The sequence below is a fragment of the Somniosus microcephalus genome, unplaced genomic scaffold (assembly GCF_052327205.1).
Source record: "Somniosus microcephalus isolate GS21.2 unplaced genomic scaffold, FLI_Smic_1.0 scaffold96, whole genome shotgun sequence".
Lineage (NCBI taxonomy): Eukaryota > Metazoa > Chordata > Chondrichthyes > Squaliformes > Somniosidae > Somniosus > Somniosus microcephalus.
Window position 1 is genome coordinate 559,606 of NW_028225283.1, and position 22,697 is coordinate 582,302.

Genomic DNA, 22,697 nt, shown 5'->3' on the forward strand with positions numbered 1-22,697 from the left:
TTAGAGGGGTGAGGGTTTAGCGGTGTGAGGGTTTACAGTGGTGAAGGGTTGGAGGGGGTGAGGGGTTAGAGGTGGTGAGGTGTTACAGGGGTGAGGGGTTAGCGGGGTGAGGGGTTACGGGTGTGAGGGGGTTAGAGTAGGTGAGGCGTCAGAGGTGTGAGGGATTAGAGGGGTTGAGGGGTTGGAGAAGTGAGGGGTTAGATGAGTGAGGGGTTAGAGGGGTGAGGGGTTAGAGGGTGTGAGGTGTTCAAGAGGGTGAGTGTTTAGAGGGGTGTGGGGTGATGTGTGAGGGTTCGAGGAGGTGAGGGGTTAGAGGGGTGTTGTGTTAGAGGGGGTGAGGTTAGAGGGGTTGAGTGTCTGAGGGGTTAGAGGAGTGAGGGGTTCAAGTGGGTGAGGGGCTAGAGGGGGTGAGGCATTAGAGGGGTTGAGGGGTTAGAGTGTGAGGGGTTGGAGTGGTGAGGGGTTAGAGGGGTGAGGGGTTAGAGGGGGTGAGGGGTTAGGGAGTGAGGGGTTAGAGGAATGAGGGTTTGGAGGGGTGAGGAGTGAGGGTTTAGAGGGGTTAGAGCGGTGAGGAGTGAGGGGATACAGGGGTGAGGTGATAGAGGGGTGAGGGGTTAGAGGAGTGAGGGGTTAGAGGGGTGAGGGGTTAGAGGGGCGTGGTGTTAGAGGGAGTGAGGTTAAAGGGGTTGAGGGTCTGAGGGGTTAGAGGAGTGAGGGGTTCAAGTGGGTGAGGGGCTAGAGGGGGTGAGGCATTAGAGGGGTTGAGGGGTTAGAGTGTGAGGGGTTGGGGTGGTGAGGGGTTAGAGGGGTGAGGGGTTAGAGGGGGTGAGGGGTTTGGGAGTGAGGGGTTAGAGGAATGAGGGGTTGGAGGGGTGAGGAGTGAGGGGTTAGAGGGGTTAGAGCGGTGAGGAGTGAGGGGTTACGGGGTGAGGTGTTAGAGGGGTGAGGGGTTAGAGGTGTGAGGGGTTAGAGGGGTGAGGGGTTAGAGGGGGTGAGGGGTCAGATGGGTGAGGGGTGAGGGGTTAGATGGGTGAGGGGTGAGGGGTTAGATCGGTGATGGTTTAGAGGTGTTAGAGGGGGTGAGGGGTTAGAGGAATGAGGGGTTAGAGGGGTGAGTGGTTAAAGGAGTGAGGTGTTAGAGGGGTGAGTGGTTAGAGGGGTTAGATGTTAGAGGGGTGAGGGGTTAGAGCAGTGAGGGGTTGGAGGGGTGAGTGGTTAGAGGGGTGAGGGGTTAGAGAGGTGAGGGGTTAGAGCAGTGAGGGGTTGGAGGGGTGAGTGGTTAGAGGGGTGAGGGGTTAGAGGGGTGAGTGGTTAGAGGGGTGAGTGGTTAGAGGGGTGAGGGGTTAGAGCAGTGAGGGGTTGGAGGGGTGAGTGGTTAGAGGGGTGAGGGGTTAGAGGGGTGAGTGGTTAGAGGGGTGAGGGGTTAGAGGGGTGAGTGGTTAGCGGGGTGAGGGGTTAGAGGAGTGAGGGGTTAGATGGGTGAGGGGTTAGAGGAGTGAAGGGTTAGAGGGGTGAGTGGTTAGAGGGGTGAGGGGTTAGAGGGGTGAGTGGTTAGAGGGGTGAGGGTTGAGGGGTTAGAGGGGTAAGTGGTTAGAGGGGTGAGTGATTAGAGGGGTGAGTGGTTAGAGGGGTGAGGGGTTAGAGGGGTGAGTGTTTCGAGGGGTGACGGGTGAGGGGTTAGAGGGTTTGGGGTTAGGGAGGTGGGTTTCAGTCACTGCAGTAGCACCTGATGAGACCCCCAACTACCCCCAGAATGACTAAGATCCCCAAAGCCGTCAGTAACCAGACCCACCAGGCCTTTTTGGTGGCGGGAACGATCAGACGACCGGAGCCGCCTGACTTCAGCTCGAGATCCACCTTCACTCCCTTGTAGTCTGTCGAGTCGAGGGTGTATCTGTTCCGTCCTGACGAGGATGTGATTTTGAACTTCTCATAAGGTGGGATCAAGTCCTCCTGTTGCCACGGATTGAATGAGAACCTTTGGAGGTCGATACCGTACGATGTGCTTATTACAAAGAAAGGGTTTGTCCCAAACTTCTTAGCCTCTGCCTCACTGAAGGAAGTGGAGGCAAATATTCCGAACCTCATCTCTGTGTCCAGCATCCCAGGGATCTGACTCTCTGTCCCCCGATACACCAGCCGCCCAATGGAGCTGTTTCTCAACTCGTCCAGGGCAACAGAGAGAAGGTAGTGAAAGCTCTTCAGGTTAAAGCAGGCATTGTATATGTTGAGGTCACCGCCATAGCTTCGAACCTCTTTGTTCAAGCTACTATACAAAGTTCCACCAAAGGTGTAGGTGGCCATGGCGATGACATGCTCCTCTCGGAGACCACCAGGCACTTTGAGATTCTTCTGTTTCCAACTGGCTTTTTCCCAGATATCCTTAAGTAACTCGTCAATCTCCAGCTCTGTCTGCAGGGATCTTATGGCCAAGTCATCGGACGCCTTGCTCCGAGAGAAGTACAAGGCGGCAGAATTTTCTTCCATGTTCAACTCTGTGCTATCAGTTAGCGTCGGACAAACGACACCCTCAGGATTCACAGGAAAACAGACCAGACTCCTACCTGCCAATCAGAAAGACAGAACTCCAATTTATACCGCGCCCTTTCGACCTCAGGATGCGCCACAACGCTTCACAGCCAATGAAGTGCTTTTGAAGTGTGGTCACTGTTGTAATGTAGGAAAAGCGGCGGCCAATTGTGCACAGCAAGCTCCCACAAACAGCAATGTGAAAATGACCAGATATTCTGTTTTAGTATTAAGTGATATTGGTCAAGGAATAAATATTGGGCCCCAGGACACCAGGGAGAACTCCACTCTGCTATTCTTCCAATAGTGGCCGTGGGATCTTTTAGGTCTACCAGAGAGAGCAGATGGGGCCTCAACTTAATGACTCGTCCAACAGTGCAGCGCTCCCTCAGTACTGTCCCTCCGACAGTGCAGAGCTCCCTCAGTACTGTCCCTCCGACAGTGCAGCACTCCCTCAGTACTGCCCCTCCGACAGTTCAGCACTCCCTCAGTACTGCCCCTCTGACAGTGCAGCACTCCTTCAGTATGCCCCTCCGACAGTGCAGCACTCCCACAGTACTGCCCCTCCGACAGTGCAGCGCTCCCTCAGTACTACCGCTCCGACAGTGCAGCTCTCCCTCAGTACTGCCCCTCCGACAGTGCAGCGCTCCCTCAGTACTGTCCCTCCGACAGTGCAGCACTCCCTCAGTACTGCCCCTCCGACAGTACAGCACTCCCTCAGTACTGCCCCTCCGACAGTGCAGTGCTCCCACAGTACTGCCCCTCCGACAGTGCAGCGCTCCCTCAGTACTGCCCCTCCGACAGTGCAGCGCTCCCACAGTACTGTCCCTCAGATAGCACAGCGCACCCTCAGTAATGCCCCTCCGACAGCGCGGCACTCACTCAGTACTGCCCCTCCGACAGCGCGGCACTCCCTCAGTACTGCCCCTCCGACAGTGCGGTGCTCCCTCAGTACTGCTCTTCCGACAGTGCGGCGCTCCCTCAGTACTGCTCCTCTGACAGTGCAGCGCTCCCTCAGTACTGACCCTCCGACAGTGCAGCGCTCCCTCAGTACTGACCCTCCGACAGTGCAACACTCTCTCAGTACTGCCCTTCCAACAGTGCAGCGCTCCCTCAGTACTGCCCCTCTGACAGTGCAGCGCTCCCTCAGTACTGACCCTCCGACAGTGCAGCACTCCCTCAGTACTTGGCAACAAGGGAATGTCAGACTGGGATTATGGGGCTCGAGTCTCTGGAGTTGTGAATCTCAAACCCACAACCGTCTGACTCAGAGGCGAGAGAGAGAGAGACTGAGACCCACTGAGCCACGACTGACAGGTAGGAAAGAAAGCCATTGATCAGGAAGATATGTAGCAGGAGAGGACAAAGGTTTTGGGGAACTGAAGTCAGCATTGAGGTACTCACAGGACCTCAGGAACAGAATGTGAAACAGCCACTCCATCTTTACTTCAACACAAAGATTTCGGCAATAAACCAACTTGTCTTCACAATCAGGTACACTCTGCAAGAAATTAGTCGCTCAGCTGAATTAATATAATCCACATGATAACATAAGAAGAACATAAGAAGTAAAAGGTAAAGTAATAAAAAGGACAAAAGCAGGAACTAAGTGTCACAAAACATACTTGAAAGTTCTCTATCTGAATGCACGTAACATTCGTAACAAAATAGACGAGTTAATGGCACAAATAACTACATATGGGTATGATCTTGTGGCCATTACAGAAATCTGGCTGCAGGGTGACAATGCCTGGGAATTAAACATACCAGGTTATTTAACGATCAGGAAGGACAGGCAGGAAGGAAGGGGAGGTGGGGTGGCTATGTTAATAAAGGAAGGAATCACTGTAATACAGAGAAATGATATTGGGTCAAAACATCAGGATAATGAAACAGTTTGGGTGGAGATAAGGGGAAAAAAACACTAGTGGGCATAGTCTATAGGCCTCCGAACAGTTGCAACTCTGTTGGACGGAGTATCAATCAGGAAATAGTTAAGGCTTGTAATAAGGGAGTATCTATAATTATGGGGGATTTCAACTATCATATTACTTGGACAAATCAAATTGGGCAGGGCTGCCTTGAGGATGAGTTCATTGAGTGCATTAGGGATGGGTTTCTTGAGCAGTATGCAACTGAACCGACCAGGGGGCAAGCAACCTTAGATCTGGTCCTGTGTAACGAGACAGGATTAATTAAAAATGTCCTCGTAAAGGATCCCCTTGGAATGAGTGACCATAACATGGTTAAATTCCATATTCAATTAGAGGGTGAGAAGGCTGGATCTCAAACAAGCGTGCTAAGCTTGAATAAAGAGACTATGAAGGTATGAGAGCGGAATTGAGTAGAGTGGATTGGGAAAATAGATTATAAGTTAAGACGATACATGATCAGTGGTGTATATTTAAGGACTTATTTTACAACTTCCAAAAAATATATATTCCACTGAGAAGAAAAGGGTGTAAAAGAAAAGACAGCCATCCATGGCTAAGTAAAGAAATTAAGGATAGTATTCGACTAAAAACAAGGGCATATAAGGTAGCCAAATCCAGTGGGAGGATAGAGGATTGGGAAAACTTTAAAAGACAGCAAAAAATAACAAAAAGATTAATTAAGGAAGGGAAGATAGATTATGAAAGTAAATTAGCAAAAAATATAAAAACAGATATTAAGAGTTTTTATAGATATATAAAAAGTAAAAGGGTGGCTAAAGTAAATGTTGGTCCCTTAGAGGATGAGACCGGGAAATTAATGGTGGGAAATATGGAGATGGCAAAAACACTGAATGAATATTTTGTATCAGTCTTTAAGTAGAGGACACTAAGAATATCCCAACACTGGACAAACAGGGGGCTATAGGGGGCAGGGAGGTGCTAAACACGATCAAAATCACTAAGGAAGTGGTACTCGGTAAAATAATGGGACTCAAGGCGGATAAATCACCTGGACCGGTTGGCTTACATCCTAGGGTCTTGAGGGAAGTGGCGGTAGGGATTGTGGATGCATTGGTAATAATTTTCCAAAACTCCCTGGACTCGGCAAAGGTCCCAGTAGACTGGAAAACTGCTAATGTAACACCCTTATTTAAAAAGGGCAGTAGACAGAAGGCTGGAAACTATAGACCGGTTAGCCTAACATCTGTGGTAGGTAAAATTTTGGAGTCCATTATTAAGGAGACAGTAAGAGGACATTTGGATAATCATAATTTAATAGGACAAAGTCAGCATGGTTTTATGAAGGGGAGGTCATGTTTGACAAATTTGCTGGAGTTCTTTGAGGAAGTAACATATAGGGTGGATAAAGGGGAACCAGTGGACGTAATGTATTTAGACTTCTAAAAGGCATTTGACAAGGTGCCACACAAAAGATTATTGCTTAAGATAAAAAAATCATGGGATTGGGGGTAATATTCTGGCATGGATAGAGGATTGGCTATCTAACAGAAGGCAGAGAGTTGGGATAAATGGTTCATTTTCAGACAGGCAATCAGTAACTAGTGGTGTTCCGCAGGGGTCAGTGCTGGGTCCCCAACTCTTTACAATCTATATTAACGATTTGGAGGACGGGTCCGAGTGTAACATATCAAAGTTTGCAGATTATACTAAGATGGGTGGGAAAGCAATGAGTGAGGAGGACATAAAGAAGCTGCAAGGGTACATAGACAGGCTAAGTAAGTGGGCAGAAAATTGGCAGATGGAATACAATACTGGAAAGTGTGAGATTATGCACTTTGGCAGGAAAAATCGTAGAGCAAGTTATTATCTTAATGGCAAGAAACTGGAAAGTACTGAAGTACAAAGGGATCTGGGGGTCCTGGTGCACGAAACTCAAAAGGTTAGTATGCAGGTGCAGCAAGTGATTAAGAAGGCCAATGGAATGTTGGCTTTCATTGCTAGGGGGATAGAATATAAAAATAGGGAGGTATTGCTTCAGTTGTACAAGGTATTGGTGAGACCGCACCTGGAATACTGCATACAGTTTTGGTGTCCATATTTAAGAAAATACATACTTGCTCTCGAGTCAGTACAAAGAAGGTTCACTCGGTTAATCCCGGGGATGAGGGGATGGACATATGAGGAGAGGTTGAGTAGATTGGGACTCAACTCATTGGAGTTCAGAAGAATGAGAGGCGATCTTATTGAAATATATAAGATTGTGAAGGGGTTGGATCGGGTGGAAGCAGGGAGGATGTTCCCGATGATGGGTGAAACTAGAACTAGGGGGCATAGCCTTAGAATAAGGGGCTGCTCTTTCAAAACTGAGATGAGGAGGAACTACTTCACTCAGAGGGTGGTAGGTCCATGGAATATGCTGCCCCAAAAAGCTGTAGAATCTACATCATTACATAAATTTAAAACAGAAATAGACAGTTTCCTAGAAGTAAAGGGAATTAAGGGTTACGGGGAGCGGGCAGGAATTTGGACATGAGTCTAGGTTCGGATTGGTCATGGCCCTGTGGGTAGCAGAGTGGGCCCAGGGGCTGTGTAGCCTGATCCTGCTCCTATTTCGTGTGTCTAATTCTGTTAGATTCAGGAGATGGTTCTGTGATAGTAGATTGGCGGTTATGATCAGATCAGCCATGATCTTATTGAATGGCAGAGCAGGCTCGAGGGGCCGATTGGCCTACTCCTGCTCCTATTTCTTATGTTCTTATGTTCCTTCGTCAGGTGAAGTGGAGAGATGCATAAACACAGCATATATAGTCAGAGAATAATGTCAGATGTTTACAGGTAATCTTTCTAACTGCCATTTATCACACCTCGGCAGAGAGATAATCATAGGTGTAAATGGTGTCCAAATAGGTCAGTCAGGAAAACATTACATCAAAGAACAATGAGGTGGGGTCACAAGGGGTCAAATGTTGCAGATGCTGGGGTCTGTATGAAAAACAAAAAAACAGACAAAAAACATTATTTTTGCTGGAAATCACAGCAGGTCCGGCCGCATCTGTGTGGAGGGAAGAAGCCAATGACGACTCGAGTCTGGATGACCCTACGTCAGGTGGGGTTACGTGTAGCGTGACATGATTCCAAGATCCCGGTTCCAGCCGTCCTCATGGGTGCGGATCTTGGCTATCAATTTCTGCTCGATGATTTTGCGTTGTCGTGTGTCTCGAAGGCCGCCTTGGAGAATGCTTACCCGACGATCGGAGGCTGAATGCCCTTGACTGCTGAAGTGTTCCCCGACTGGGAGGGAACACTCCTGCCTGGCGATTGTTGCGCGGTGTCCGTTCATCCGTTGTCGCAGTGTCTGCATGGTCTTGGCGATGTACCATGCTCCGGGGGCATCCTTTCCTGCAACGTATGAGGTAGACAATGTTGGTCGAGCCACATGAGTATGTACCATGTACCTGGTGGGTTGTGTCCTCACGTGTGATGATGGTATCTGTGTTGATGATCTGGCATATCTTGCAGAGGCTGCTGTGGCAGAGTTGTGTGGTGTCGTGGTCGCTGTTCTCCTGAAAGCTGGGTAATTTGCTGCGAAAACCTAAGAATCCCATGTGTTTCTTTCAACAAACTTCACAACTTGTCCTGCCAACTTCAGAGGCTTCTGTACATAAACTCGCCGGTGTCTCTTTTCCTTCAGCACCTTTAAAATTGTACATTTGAGTTTTTATTGCCTCTCCTCATTTTCCACCCTGATTTATCCTACACACCTCTCTGCGTTAAATTTCATCTGTCGTTTTTACATTTTTATTATTTCATGGGATGTGGCCATGGCTGGCACGGGCAGCAAATATTGCCTATTCCTAATTGCACTTTAGAAGCTGGCTTTGAGCTGCCTTCTTGAACTGCTACAGCCCGTGAAGCTACTTTACTCCCACAGTGCTGTTACAGAGGGAGGTGCAGGATTTTGACCAAGGGACGATGAAGGAACGGCGATATATTTCCAAGCCAGGAAGGTGTGTGACTTGGAAGGAACTTGGTGGTGGTGATCCTTCCATGCACTTGCTACACTTGTCCTTCAACATGGTAGAGGTCGCGGGTTTGGGAGGTGCTGTCTAAGAACCTTGGAGAGTTGCTGCAGTGCATCTTGTAGATGGTACACACTGCAGCCACGGTGCACCGGCGGTGGAGGGAGTGAACATTTAAGGTGGAGGATGTGGTGCCAAACAAACGGGCTGCTTTATATTGGATGATGGCAGCACGGTGGCATAGTGGTTAGCACTGTTGCCTCACAGCGCCAGGGACCCGGGTTCGAATCCGGCCTCGGGTGACTGTCTGTGTGGAGTTTGCACATTCTCCCCGTGTTTGCGTGGGTTTCCTCCGGGTGCTCCGGTTTCCTCCCACAGTCCAAAGATGTGCGGGTTAGGTTGATTGGCTATGATAAATTGACCCTTAGTGTTAGGGGGATTAAATACGTGGGGTTACGGGGATAGGGTGGGATATGTGTTGCTGTAGGGGTTACGGGGATTGGGTGGGATATGTGTCGGTGCAGGCTCGATGGGCCGAAATGGCTTCTATCTGCATTGTGGGGTTTCTGTGATTTCTGTGATCATATTGAGTGTTGTTGGAGCTGCACTCATCCAGACAAGTGGAACGTATTCCATCACACTCCTGACATGTGCATTGTAGGTGGTGAAAAGGCTTTGGGGTGTCAGAGAGTAGTGGTGAATGGTTGTTGTTCTGACCTGGATCTGACCTGCTCTTGTAGCCACACGTTTTATGTGGCTGGTCCCGGTCCAGTTAAAATTCTGGTAAATGGTCTCCCTCAGGATAATGATGGTGGGGGATTTGGCGATGGTAATGCCATTGAATGTCACGGGAGGTGACACTTGTTAGAGATCGTCATTGCCTGGCACTTAAGTGGTGCGTGTGCTACTTGCCACTTACCAGCCCAAGCCTGAAAATCGTCCAGGTCTTGCTGCATGCGGGCACTGACTGCTTCATTATCTGAGGAGTTGTGAATGGAAGTGAAAACTGCAATCATAAGTGAACATCCCCATTTCTGACCATATGAGGGAAGGTTATTGATGAAACAGCCATCTTCCTTTGTGCTAGGTTTGACTCCAGCCAATGGAGAGCTTTCCGCCTCATCCACAATGACGTCAATTTCACGAGGGCTCCTTGAAGCCACACTTGGTCAAATGTTGCCTTGATGTCGAGGGCAGGCACTCTCAGCTCAGCTTTCGAATTCAACTCTTTGTCCATGTTTCGAACAAGGCTGTAATGAAGTCTGGCGCCGGGTGGTGCTGGATGAACTCAAATTGAGCCCCCGTGAGTAGGTTAGTGGTGAGTAGGTACAACTTAATAGCACTGGACACCTTTCATCACTTTGCTCATTTCACCAGATTGTCTATGTCCTCCTGAACCCTACTCCTATCCCACTCAGTGTTTACTACATTTCCTAGTTTTGTGTCATCAGTAAACGTTCAAATTATGTCATTTCTCTCTCTCTCTCTCTCTATATATATATATATATATATATTTATGTAAGACACTATGCTTCATATTGATCAAAATGATCAGTGGGCCGAATAGCGACATCTGGGGGTCACCACTGTATACTTTCCTGCTGCCTGAACAACATCCATTCACCACTACTCTCTGTTTTCTGTCACTTAGCCAATGTCAGAACGGCACTACCACTGCTCCTTTGGTCCAAACAAGTTTATTCAAAGACACTTTATCAAATGCATTTTTAAAGTCATGCAAAAACGTCAGCCACATTAAGCTCAACAAGCCTCTCAGTTACTTCACCAAAGAACTCAATCAAGTTTGTCAGACACACTTTGCCGTTAACATATCCATGCTAGTTCTCACTTATTAATTCATGTTTATTTCCAAGTAACAGATAATTTTGTCCGTTTTTATGATCTCTAGAAGTTTCCCCACCGCCGACGTTAGCTTGACTAGCCTGTAGTTACAGGGTTTAACCCTCTCTCCTGCTTTAAACAGGTTGTAACATTTGTATCCCTACAATCCTCTGGCCCCACTCCATTATCCAAGGAGGATTGAAAGATTCTGGGCAGATCCCGCGCTATTTCCACCATTCTTTCTCTCAGCAAAACTCATACATCTGATTCGGATTGCGGAAATGTTCTACTTTACTGTGGTACAAAACGTACTGGATTGAAAGGGGTTAACTGAAGTTGTTTGTTCAGGGACTGTAATTAATGTCAGTCTCCACGGCTTAGCTGAAGCTGTTTGTTCAGTGACTTTAATTAATGTCAGTCTCCATGGTCCCTAATTGCATCAGTGCATGGTTTCCCTCTTCTATTAATAAGGGGCTCCTTTCAATGTTTTATCCCATAGTGACAGTGAGAGCATCACCTCCGACACTAACAGTGATCAGTGCGCTGCTCCACAAAGAATGAGTCAGAATCTGAGATCACTAGATTGGAATGTTACAACAATGGATCAGAATCTGAGTTCAGTAGATTGGAATGTTACAACAATGGACAAGAGTTTCTCCTGGGCGTTGGACTTTTATTCTGACTTTTATGAATATCTATCATTAGCAAATCAGATCTATTACGCACTTCTGATCATTCAATGCATTTACTATCCCCTCCTTGCTGCTGTTGGTGTTGCTGGTAAGTCTCTCTATTCAACTATCAATTCTATAAACCGTGATTAACTGCATTCCTGTTCTTGCCTTTTACTCTCCCCTCCTTGCTGCAGTTGTTGTTCCTGCTATGTCTTTGAATCCAGCTATTAACTCTGCAAACCTTTGCATACTGAATTACCATTCTCGGAAGCTACTCTCCCATCTGTGCTGCTGTGGGTGTTCCTCTTAAGTCTCCACATCCAGCAATTAGATCTGTACAACACGTCTCACTGTATTCATTTGTTTATCATTTAAATCTTGGGAGGACGAAAGCTATTTCATTCGGTCCTTGTCACGAACTCCATTTTTTATCTACTAATTCAGTCCCCACCGCTGACAAATTTCTGAGGATGAACCAGGTTGTTTGCAAACTTGGCGTTCTCTATGAACATGAGCTGAGTTCCAACCACATATCTTCTGAACCATAAGTCATGCCTACTACCACCTCCGTAATATCAACCATCTACGCACCTTCTCAGCACTTCCACTGCATAAACACTCACGCTTGCCTTTGTTAAATCTAACTCGAGGTTACAGAGATAGGGAGGGTTGTAGGGCTGGAGAAGGTTGCAGAGATAGGGAGCATTGTAGCTCTGGAGGAGTTTACAGAGATAGGGAGGGTTGTAAGGCTGGAGTAGGTTTCAGATACAGGGAGTGTTGCTGTTCTACATCATTGCTTGCGAATGTTGTCCATTTTATTTCCTAAGTGTCATTGTCAGACTCTCAAAATCAGCTGCTCTCCAATCTATTACCCTGGTCGTTGTCACACATATGCACTTCTCAATTATTATCTTAATGCATATTATAGTATGGTCAATATTGCCTGGATGTTCCTCTACTTTAACTTCTCTTATCTGCTCTGGTTCATTCCCCATTACTAGGCCCAATAGTGAATCCTCCCTTGGACATTTAAAATATTGAGTTACACATTGTCGGAACTCCATTCCCTTATCCCCCATACCTGCCTCTTTTATCCAATTGATACTTGGGTATTTTAAATCCCCCATGATTATTATAATATTTTTTTTACTAATTTCCAGAATGTATCTGCACTTTCTTCCACTATTAGCTGGTCTGTTGACTGCAGTATTAGTGTGATCTATTATCTATAAATTATCTTTCATCTTTATCCACATGTATTCAATTTATACCTTTCTGATACCTGCGTCACTTTTAACTACTGCCATTTTTGTATCCCTAATAAGTACAGCTACTCCACCTCCCTTTTCGCTCTCTCTAACTTTTCTAAATGTGTTATACCCTGCAATATTTAATTCACAGCCCTGAATTTTCAGTAGCCATGACTCAGTGAAAGCAAAGAGAGGGAATTAAAAAATATTAACAAGTAATATCAAGAAAACCCAATGATGTTTTATAAATAAATAAAGAACAGGAGGATAACTATGGAATGAGTAGGACCTATTACAGTCCAAAAAGGTAACCTGTGTGTGGAGGCAGAAGACATGGGTATGCTTCTTATGGAATACTTTTCGTCTGTGTTCGCAGAAAAGAAGGACAATGCAGATACTTTAATTAAAGAGGAAGCCTGTGAAATATTAGATAGGATAAGTATTTGAAGGATTTGCTTCTTTGGAAATAGATAAATTGCCAGACCCAGATGAAATGCATCCCATGCTGTTAAGAGAGACAATTTAACGTTGTGTCTGAGGAATTTGATTGAATTTCATAGGGACGTAACGAGGAGGATCAATGAGGGTAGTGCATTAGATGCAGTCCACATTGATATTAGAAAGGCATTTGACAACGTCAAAATGACAGGTTGGGAAAAATAATAAAATCCCACGGGATCCAAGGGAAAGTGTCAAGTTGGATCCAAAATTGGCTCAGTGACTGGAAGGCTGTTTCCATTGGGTTTCTGCAGGACTAAGTAATATGTTCCTTGCTTTTTGTGGTTTATATCAATTATTTAGGCCTATAGAAACATAGAAGATAGGAGCAGGATTAGGCCATTCGGCCCCTCGAGGCTGCTCCGCCATTCAGTGCGATCATGGCTGATCATCCATATTCACTACCCGGTCCCTGCTTTCTCCCCATACCCCTTGATCCCTTTAGCCTTAAGAAATATATCCAATTCCTTCTTGAATATATTTAATTAACTGTCATCCACCGCCTTCTGTGGTAGAGAATTCCACAGGTTCGCCACTCTCTGGGTGAAGAAATTCCTCCTCATCTCTGTCCCTTATCCTTAGACTGTGACCCCTGGTTCTGGACTCCCCGACCATCGGGAACATCCTTCCTGCATCTATTCTGTCTAGTCCTGTCAGAATTTTATAAGTTTCAATGAGATCCCCTCTCATTCTTCTAAACTCCAGCGAGTGCAAGCCAAATCGACCCAATCGCTCCTCATACGTCATTCCTGCCATCCCAGGTATCAGCCTGGTGAATCTTCCCTGAACTCCTTCCATGTCAAGACCATCCTTCCTCGGATAAGGCGACCAAAACTGCACAAAATACTCAAATGTGGTCTAACCAAGGCCCTGTACAACTGCAGCAAGACATCCTTGTTCCTGTACTCAAAGCCTCTCGCTACGAAGGCCAACATACCATTTGCCTTCTTAACCACCTGCTGCACCTGCATGCTTAACTTCAGCGACTGGTGCACAAGGACACCCAGGTCTCGTTGCACTTTCCCTTATCCCAATCGATTGCCATTTAGATAATAATCTGCCTTCCTGGTTTTGCCACCAAAGTGGATAACCTCACATTTATCCACGTTATACTGCATCTGCCATGTTTCTGCCCACTCACCCAACATGTCCAAATCGTCCTGGAGTTTCTCGTCATCCTCCTCACAGCACACACACCCACCGAGCTTTGTGTCGTCTGCAACTTTGTAGATATTACATCTCGTTCCCTTGTCCAGATCAGTTATATATATTGTGAATCGCTGGGGTCCAAGGACCGATCCCTGCAGTAACCCACTAGTCACTGCCTGCCATTCGGAAAAAGACTCGTTTATTCCAAAACTTTGCTTTCTGTCTGCCAACCAGTTCTCTATCCAAGTCAATACCTTGGCCCCAATCCCATGTGCCTTAAATTTACACGATAATCTCTTATGCGGGAGCTTATCGAAGGCCTTCTGAAAGTCCAGATACACCACATCCACTGGTTCTGCCTTATCTATTTTACCAGTTGCATCCTCAGAAATTTCCAGTAGATTAGTCAAGCATGATTTACTTTTTGTGAATCCATGTTGACTTTTTCGGATCCTGTCACTGTTTTCCAAGTGCTCTGCTATTACATCGACTCTAGCATTTTCCCCACTACCGATGTCAGGCTTACTGGACTGTCATGCCCCATCTTCTCTGTACCATCGTTTTTGAATAGAGGGGTAACATTAGCTACCGTCCAATCCATGGCTACTGTTCCAGATTCCATCGAATGTTGGAAGATGATCAGCAATGCATCTATTATTCCTCGGGCCACTTCCTTACATAACCTAGGGTGTAGATTATCAGGCCCTGGGGATTTATCAGTCATCAATCCCATCAACTTCCCCAACATCATTTCCCTACAAATACTGATTTCTTTCAGTTCCTCCCTTTGTGTCCTCCTTTATGAAGACAGAACCAAAATATGTATTTAATTGTTCCGCCATTTCTTTGTTCCCCATTATAAATTCCCCTGATTCTGACTGCAAGGGATCTATGCTTGATTTCACCAAACTTTTTCTCTTCACATATATATAAAAGCTTTTACAGTCAGTTTTTATGTTCCCTGCAAGCTTACTCTCATATTATATTTTCCCCTTCTTAATTAATCCCTTTATCCTCCTTTGTTGAATCCTAAACTGTTCCGAATCCTCAGGTTTACTGCTTTTTCTGGCCAATTTATATGTCCTCTCCTTGAATCTTATGCTATCCCTAATTTCCCTTGTAAGCCATGGTTGAGTCACCTTTTTTGTTTTATTTTTATGCCAAACTGGGAGGAACAAATTCTGTAGTTCATCCATGCGGTTTTTGAATGTTTGCCATTGCCTATCCACCGTCAACCCTTTGAGTGACATTCTGCAAACAATCCTACCCAACTCGCGCCTCAGATAATCGTAGTTCCCTTTATTTAAATTTAGGACCCTAGACTCTGAGTCAACAAATTCATTCTCCATCTTAATGAAGAATTCGATCATATTATGATCACTCCGACCCAAGGGGCCTCATACAACAAGAATGCTAATGAATCCTTTCTCATTACATAATACCCAGTCTAAGATGGCCTGATCTCTGTTTGGTCCCTCGACATATTGGCCCAGGAAACCATGCCATATACATTCCAGGAATTCCTCCTCCACAGTATTGTTACTAATTTGGTTAGCCCAATCTATATGTAGCTTATAGTTACCCATGATATCTGCTGTGCGCTTATTGCACGCTTCGTTAATTCCCCTTTTAATGCCATCCCCAACCTCCGCCTTACTGTGTGGAGGACGTTTTCTGCCCCTTGGTATTTCTCAATTCTACCCATACAGATTCCACATCATCAGAGTTAATATCCTTCCTTACAATTGTGTTAATCCCTTCTTTAGCCTGTAATGCTACCCCACCACACTTTCCTTCTTGCCTATCTTTCCTGAATATCGAATACACTTGGATGTTGGGCTCCCAGCCTTGGCCATCCTTGCGCCACGTTTCTGTAATACCAACCAATTCACGTTCATTTACCTCTATTTGCGCAGCCAATTCATCCACCTTATTACGAATGCTCCTCACATTAAGACACAAAGCCTTGAGGCTTTTTTTAACGCTCTTAGACCTATTAGAATTATTACTTACTGTGGCCACGTTTGAATTAAACCGTTGATTTCTCTGACTGTCACTTTTGTTTTTCTCCTTCCTATCTTTTGCTTTTATCCTTGTTTCCCATTCCTCTGTCTCCCTGCTCAGGTTCCCAACCCCCTGCCATTTTTGTTTAAACCCTCCCCCACAGCACTAACAAACACTCCCCCTAGGACATAGTTTCCAGCCCTGCCCAGGTGCAAACAGTCCGGTTTGAACTGGTCCCACCTCCCCCATAACCGGTTCCAATGTCCCAGGAACATGAATCCCTCCCCGTTGCACCATTCCTCTAGCCACTTATTCATCTGAAATATCCTTCTTTTTCTACTCTGACTAGCACGTGGCACTGGGAGCAATCCTGAGGTTACTACCTTTTAGGTCCAATTTTTAAATTTACATCCTAACTCCCTTTATTCAGCTTTTAGGACCTCATCCCGGTTTTTACCTATATCGCTGTTACCTATATGCAACAGGACAACTGGCTGTTCACCCTCCCCTTCCAAGATGTTCTGCAGCCGCTCTGATACATCCTTGACCCTTGCACCAGGGAGGCAACACACCATCCTGGAGTTTCATTTGCGGCTGCAGAAACGCCTATCTATTCCCCTTACAATAGACTCCCCTATTACTATAGCTCTACTCGTCTTTTTACTACCGTGCTGTGCAGCAGAGCCACCCCTGGTGCCAGGAAGTTGGCTGCTGCTGCTTTCCTCTGATAAGCCATCCCCCACAACAGTAATCAAAGTGGTGCATCTGTTTGAGAGGGGGATGTCCACAGGGGACCCCTTTACTACCTGCCTGCGCCTAGTAATCTGCCTGTTTGTCATCCCTTCCCTTTCTGCCTGTCCAACCTCTACCTGCGGTGTGTCCAACTCCCTAAACGTGCTATTCACGATGTACTGAGCATCGCGAGTGCACCAGTATGCATCCAATTGCAGCTCCAGCGCCGCAATGCGGTCTGTCAGTAGCTGCAGTTGGATACACTTCCTGCACACGTAGTTGTCAGGGACATAAGAAGTGTCCCTGAGTTCCCACATAGCGCAGGTGGATCATACCACGTGGCCGGGCGGTCCTGCCAAGAAGTACCCTTTAATTAATTGAAATAAAATTAACTCAAGTCAATCCCATCAATTACACTACAGTTAAATGGTTTAGCAACAGTCCCCGCTACACCAGAGAGACCTTAGTAACTATAAACCACAGAGTTAAAGTTTAAAAAGAGAGAAAAACTCACCAACCAATCAATTACCTGCTTTCTGGTGAGATCACACTTCGATTACTTTTTACTTCTCTCCCTCCCTCTGAATTCGGTGACTGCAGATTAGTAAACCTACCTGGTCTTGGAGCTGCATTTAAACTACCGCCGCTCAGCCGCCTCGTCCCTTGCAGGTCCACCCATCTGCATCCGCTGCTCTGAGGCATACCTGGTCTCGGAGCCGCTTTTTGAACTGCCGCTGCTCAGCTGCCTCGTCCCTCGCAGGTCTGCCCGCCTGCTGCTGCTGCTCTGATGTCTACCTGGTCTTGGAGCCACTTTTTGAACTGCCGCCACTCAGCCGCATCGTCCCTCGCAGGTCCGCCCACCTGCCGCCGCAGCTCTGATTCCTACCTGGTCTCGGAGCCACTTTTCAACTGCTGCCGCTCAGCCGCCTCATCCCTCGCAGGTCCGGCCACCTGCTGCCACTGCTCTGAGGCCTACCTGGTCTTGGAGCCGCTTTTCAACTGCGGCTGCTCAGCCGCCTCGTCCCTTGCAGGTCCGCCCACCTGCCGCCGCAGCTCTGATTCCTACCTGGTCTCGGAGCCACTTTTCAACTGCCGCCGCTCAACCGCCTCATCCCTCGCAGTTCCGCACGCCTGCTGCCACTGCTCAATGTAGGGGGTGAGGCGGGAGGAGTGTTATCTCGGTGGACCAATGAATTAAATTCTTGGTCTAAGGCGGGAGCTGTGTAATCTTGGTGGCCCTGGGAATGAAAATCCTGTACTGATGAAGGGTAAAATATGGAGCATACTCTCATTTTTAATTTAAAGCTGTGTACAATAAGGTGATCTAGATTGTGTTGTAGTGAAGTGTTGTGGTGAAAATGTATCAATGTGTCTGTTTGTTCAAAGCATGTAATTAATGCCACTTACAGTGAGGCCTAATGATGTCACTTGCGGATTTCCCTCTGCTATAAATAAGGAGCTCCCTTCAATGTGTGACCTCACACAATCAGCGCGTTGCCTCCAGCAAAAAGAACACCAGCCACTCACAGATGGGATGTGGTGGGTTCGAGGGTCTCTATGGAAAGTATTTTTAATCAGTGGCAGTTATCAAGAATACTGTGGAATAACAACAGAAAATGATGAAATCACTCAGCTGGTCAGGCAGCATCCGTGGAGAGAGAAAGAGTTAACGTTCCAGGTCTGTGACCGTTCGTCAGAATTGGAAAAGTTAGAGATGTAACAGATTTTAAGCAGTTGCAGGGGCAGGGAAATTGGGGAGGGGTGGAGTAAAGAACAAAAGGATCTGTCTGTGATAGGCTGGAATGCAGGAGTTGTTAAATGTTCCAAATGGGGATGGGAGAAACATCATCCGCTGCCGCCTGAAACAAAATGGGGGCAGAGGTTATGGTCCGAAATTGCAGAACTCAATGTTGAGTCCAGAATGCTGTAAAGTGCCTAATAGAAAGATGAAGTGCTGTTCCTCGAGCTTAAATTGAGCTTTATTGGAACACTATAAGAAGCCGAGGACAGAGAGGTCAGAGTGGGAGGGGAGCTGAGAATAAAATTCGCAGGGGACAGGAAGCTCGGGGTCACTCAACAGACTGACCAGAATTTTTCCGCTGGGCAAGCACCCAATCTGCATTTGTTCTCCCCAATGTAGAGGAGACCTCATCGTGAGTAGCGAACACAGCACACTAAATTGAAAGAAATGCAAGTAAATGTCTGTTTCACCTGTAAGGACCTTTTGGAGCCGTGGACAGTGGGAAGGGAGGAGTTAAAATTGCAAGTGTTACATCTCCTGCACTTGCACGGGAAGGTGCCGTGGGGATGGGAGGGGCTGTTGTGGGTGATTGAGGAGTGGACCAGGGTGTTGTGGAGGGGGCGGTTCCTTCGGAATGCAGAAAGGGGAGGGGAGGATATGCAAAAGAATTACTATCACCATCTTTCTGCTTTTAGTGTTCCTTGTAAGTAATCTATACCCAGTAATTAATTCTATAAAACATGTTACACTGTAATATTATTCTTGCTATTTACCGTGGCTTGCTCAGTTATTAATTGTATTCTGTCTTTCAAGTTGTTTCATCTTTGTTAATGCAAGATTTCTTCTTTAAAAAGACTGGCACATCCTCGCTACGGTTGGTGTTCCTGCTAATTCTCTGTAAACAGCTTTTAATTCTGTAAATCATGTATTACTGTTCTTGTCATTTACTCCCCCTACACCCCCTCACTACTGTTGGTGTTCGTGGTATTCATTCTGTAAATCACCTTAAGCTGCATCACTGTTCTTGTCATTTCCTCCTCCCACACCCTCTCGCTATTTTTGGTGTCCCTGGTAAGTCTCTGTTATCCAGCTATTAAATCTATAAAACATGTTTAACTGTATTTCTCTTCTTGTCATTCTCCATCCCATCCGTACGGTTGTCGGCTGTTGATTCTGCAGGTGATATAATGTTACCAAGACTCAATTGTTCTATATTCACCTCAAGAAAAGATATTGGACGAGACTCTTTATTTAACGAAATTCGTTCTGCTCTCTGCACTGAACATTTGTAACAGATCAGGAGAATATTGTCTTGTTTGAGGAGACTTTTCAACTAATGGTGAAAGATCGTCGACCAGAAATGTTCACTCTCTCTCTCTCTCTCCACTGATGCTGCCTGACCTGCTGAGTATTTAAAACATTTTCTGTTCTTATTTCAGATTTACAGCATCCACAGTAATTTGATTCTGTTTTCAGTGAATGGTCGGAATGGTTACTAACAGAATCACAGGAACAAATCCTGGCAGATCTCAAACACATCTTTAAATGTCTGAAATATCCGCAAATCATTCAGTTCCAGTCAGTGTCTCCTTTCCCACCATCTCCAGTTCTGCATTAGTGGCACTGCTTCTTATGGTTAGAATAGATTACAAGGATCATTTACTTTCTCAAAAATGTTCAGTCAGCCATATTTAATGGAGTTTATTTCCAATATTTGTTTTGAAATTACATTTGGATCCCATGCCCATCTATCACAGTTCAGTGGATCTCTCAGTGAGACCCAGTATGATGCTCTATGGCCTACAGCTGCACTGCTGGATCAAGGATGTCTTGCTACAGTTGTACAGGGCCTTGGTCAGTCCATATCTTGAGTATAATGTGCAGTTTTGGTCGCCTTATCTGAGGAAGTTTGTTCTTGCCAAGGAAGGAGTTCAGCGAAGATTGACCAGGCTGATACCTGAGATGGTAGGAATGACGTATGAGGAGAGATTGGGACGATTGGGCTTGTACTCGCTGGAGATTAGAAGAATGAGAGGGGATCTCATTGAAACATATTAAATTCTGACAGGACTGAACAGATTAGTTGCAGGAAGGATGTTCCCGATGGTCAGGGAGTCCAGAACCAAGGGTCACAGTCTAAGGGTAAGGGGTAGGCCATTTAGGACAGAAATGAGAAGGAATTTCTTCACCCAGAGAGTGGTGAACCTGTGGAATTGTCTACCACAGAAGGCAGTAGGGGCCAATAAATTAAATATATTCAAGAAGGAGTTGGATATATTTCGTAAGGCAAAAGGGATCAAGGGGTATAGGGAGGAAAGCAGGGACAGGGTACTGAATTTGGATGATCAGCCATGATCGCATTGAATGGTGGAGCAGGCTCGAGGGCCGAATGGCCTACTCCTGCTCCTATCTTCTATGTTTCTATGTTTCTATAATCAATCCCAGTCGATTGCTAATGAAATACTGTGGATTAGAAAATCCTTTCATATATTCTCGACTAATATTCTCTGCACAAATTGGAAACAAACTGGTGAAAAAGTACAAGGATAATTTGCTTCCATTTGTGTTCAGATACTTTACGAAAGCTTTCGGCGGCTCGTTGCCTGTTGGATGAGTCACTTGATTATGATGCTAATAAATGCATTTAGTGGGATATTACCTGGTCAACGTTAACTAGGTATTTTAAATCAGATTCCATTCTTTGCAATGTTATTTGGAAAATCTTCCATTCAATGAGCCACAATTTGAGTATTTCAACAAAACTATAGAAAGCTCAAACTTCAAAGCACTTCTTACAGCCCAGTTATCTTTAACTGCAGTGCACTTGTATTTATTATCTTAGCACTTGCATATTACAGCCGTATATTTTAAATACAATTGCCTGTAATTATTGCACACCAGGATTTCAGTTTCTGTATTTTGCAGTTGTATTCATTTTCAGATCTAAATATAATGGATATTCTAAGCAGGTGCAGGAATCTAAGCGGGATTCTCCCCTCCCTAATATAGGGGAACTGAAGCAAATTGCACTCTCCAAATGCTGACTGATCCCGAAACATAAAGTCTTCCTGAGATGTTCTGGTCCTTTGTGACCCTGGTACCTCGGGCAGTGTATTTGTCTGCTAAAGGTAGATCTACCATTTCATCTCTCATTTATCAAACATCTATTACTTCCCTGTTGTACTTATCCCCGTTTCATTTCTTAATTCCACAATGTATTCCCGATTACTCTTACAACAGACCCTGTATTCAGCTCCACGGGCAATAGAATTAGATTATATCATTAAATGTTGCTAATGAGTTGCAGATTTACAGCGAATTACATCAAACTGCTGTACTTGCTCCCAGCCTGATGTATTATTTCCCTCTTTATTTCCCTTTCTCACAGTGAACTTAGTGACAATTGTGATCCTGTCTCGGGGAAAATGCGGTCTCTCCAAATGTGTCACTCGCTACCTGGTGGCCATGGCAGCAGCGGATCTACTGATCGTTATATTCGACCTGATATTGAGGCAGATTCCGATTGTTTATAGGGAACAGTTTCGTTTCGTGGAATCCATCCCCGTGTGTAATATCCATGCCGTTCTGCTTTATGCAGTCACAGACTGTTCCGTCTGGTTCACCGTCACTTTCACCTTTGATCGATTTGTGGCCATTTGTCACCAGCAGCTGAAAACTAAATATTGCACTGAGAAAACGGCGGCTATGGTCCTGGGAACAGTGACTGTGCTGAGCGGTTCAAAGAATATTTTCTGGCATTTTATGTTCACAGGTCGGTATCAGCTTCAGAACCTCCCCTGGTTTTGTAATGTAACATTACATGTTCCGTTTTCCCGGGTATGGGGAGCAATTGAGTTCCTTCATTATATTCTCACCCCGGGGCTTCCATTTGTTGTGATTCTGCTGCTGAATGTTGTCACCATCAGACACATTTTAGTTTCCAGCAGAGCCCGTAGGAGACTCCGGGGTCCCAGCAGTGGGGAGAGTCCCAGAGACCCAGAGATGGAGAGCCGCAGGAAATCCATCATTTTACTGCTTCTTATCTCCGGCAATTTCATTCTGTTATGGGCAGTGTTTATGGTGTATTATATATTGAGGCGGGTATGGTTTTTGTGGCCTGTGTCTATAATTCTGCCGCATTTTGTCAGGGAAATAGGATTGATGCTGCAGATGCTGAGTTGCTGCACAAACACTGGGATTTATGCCGTGACACAGACTAAGTTCAGAGAGCAGTTGAAGAATGTAGGAAAATACCCCTTTTCTTTGATTGTAAAATTCATTAAAGGATGATGTGAAGCGGAGACTTTGAAGACTGAGACCTCCCTGGTCCCGATATTGTGGCGAGCCTTTGTCCACGGGCCAGT

At 45.9% G+C, this 22,697-nt stretch overlaps 1 protein-coding gene across 1 annotated transcript in view; it reads right to left on the bottom strand.

The window, feature by feature from the left end:
* Positions 1–1,707: 1,707 nt before the first annotated feature.
* Positions 1,708–22,697, bottom strand: part of LOC147083081 (ecto-ADP-ribosyltransferase 5-like) — a 107,760-nt gene continuing 86,770 nt past the window's right edge. Inside the window, exon 3 of the mRNA XM_085980281.1 lies at positions 1,708–2,564. Within this exon, the coding sequence (XP_085836407.1) occupies positions 1,708–2,564 (857 nt within the window). The remainder of the gene's footprint in view (positions 2,565–22,697) is intronic.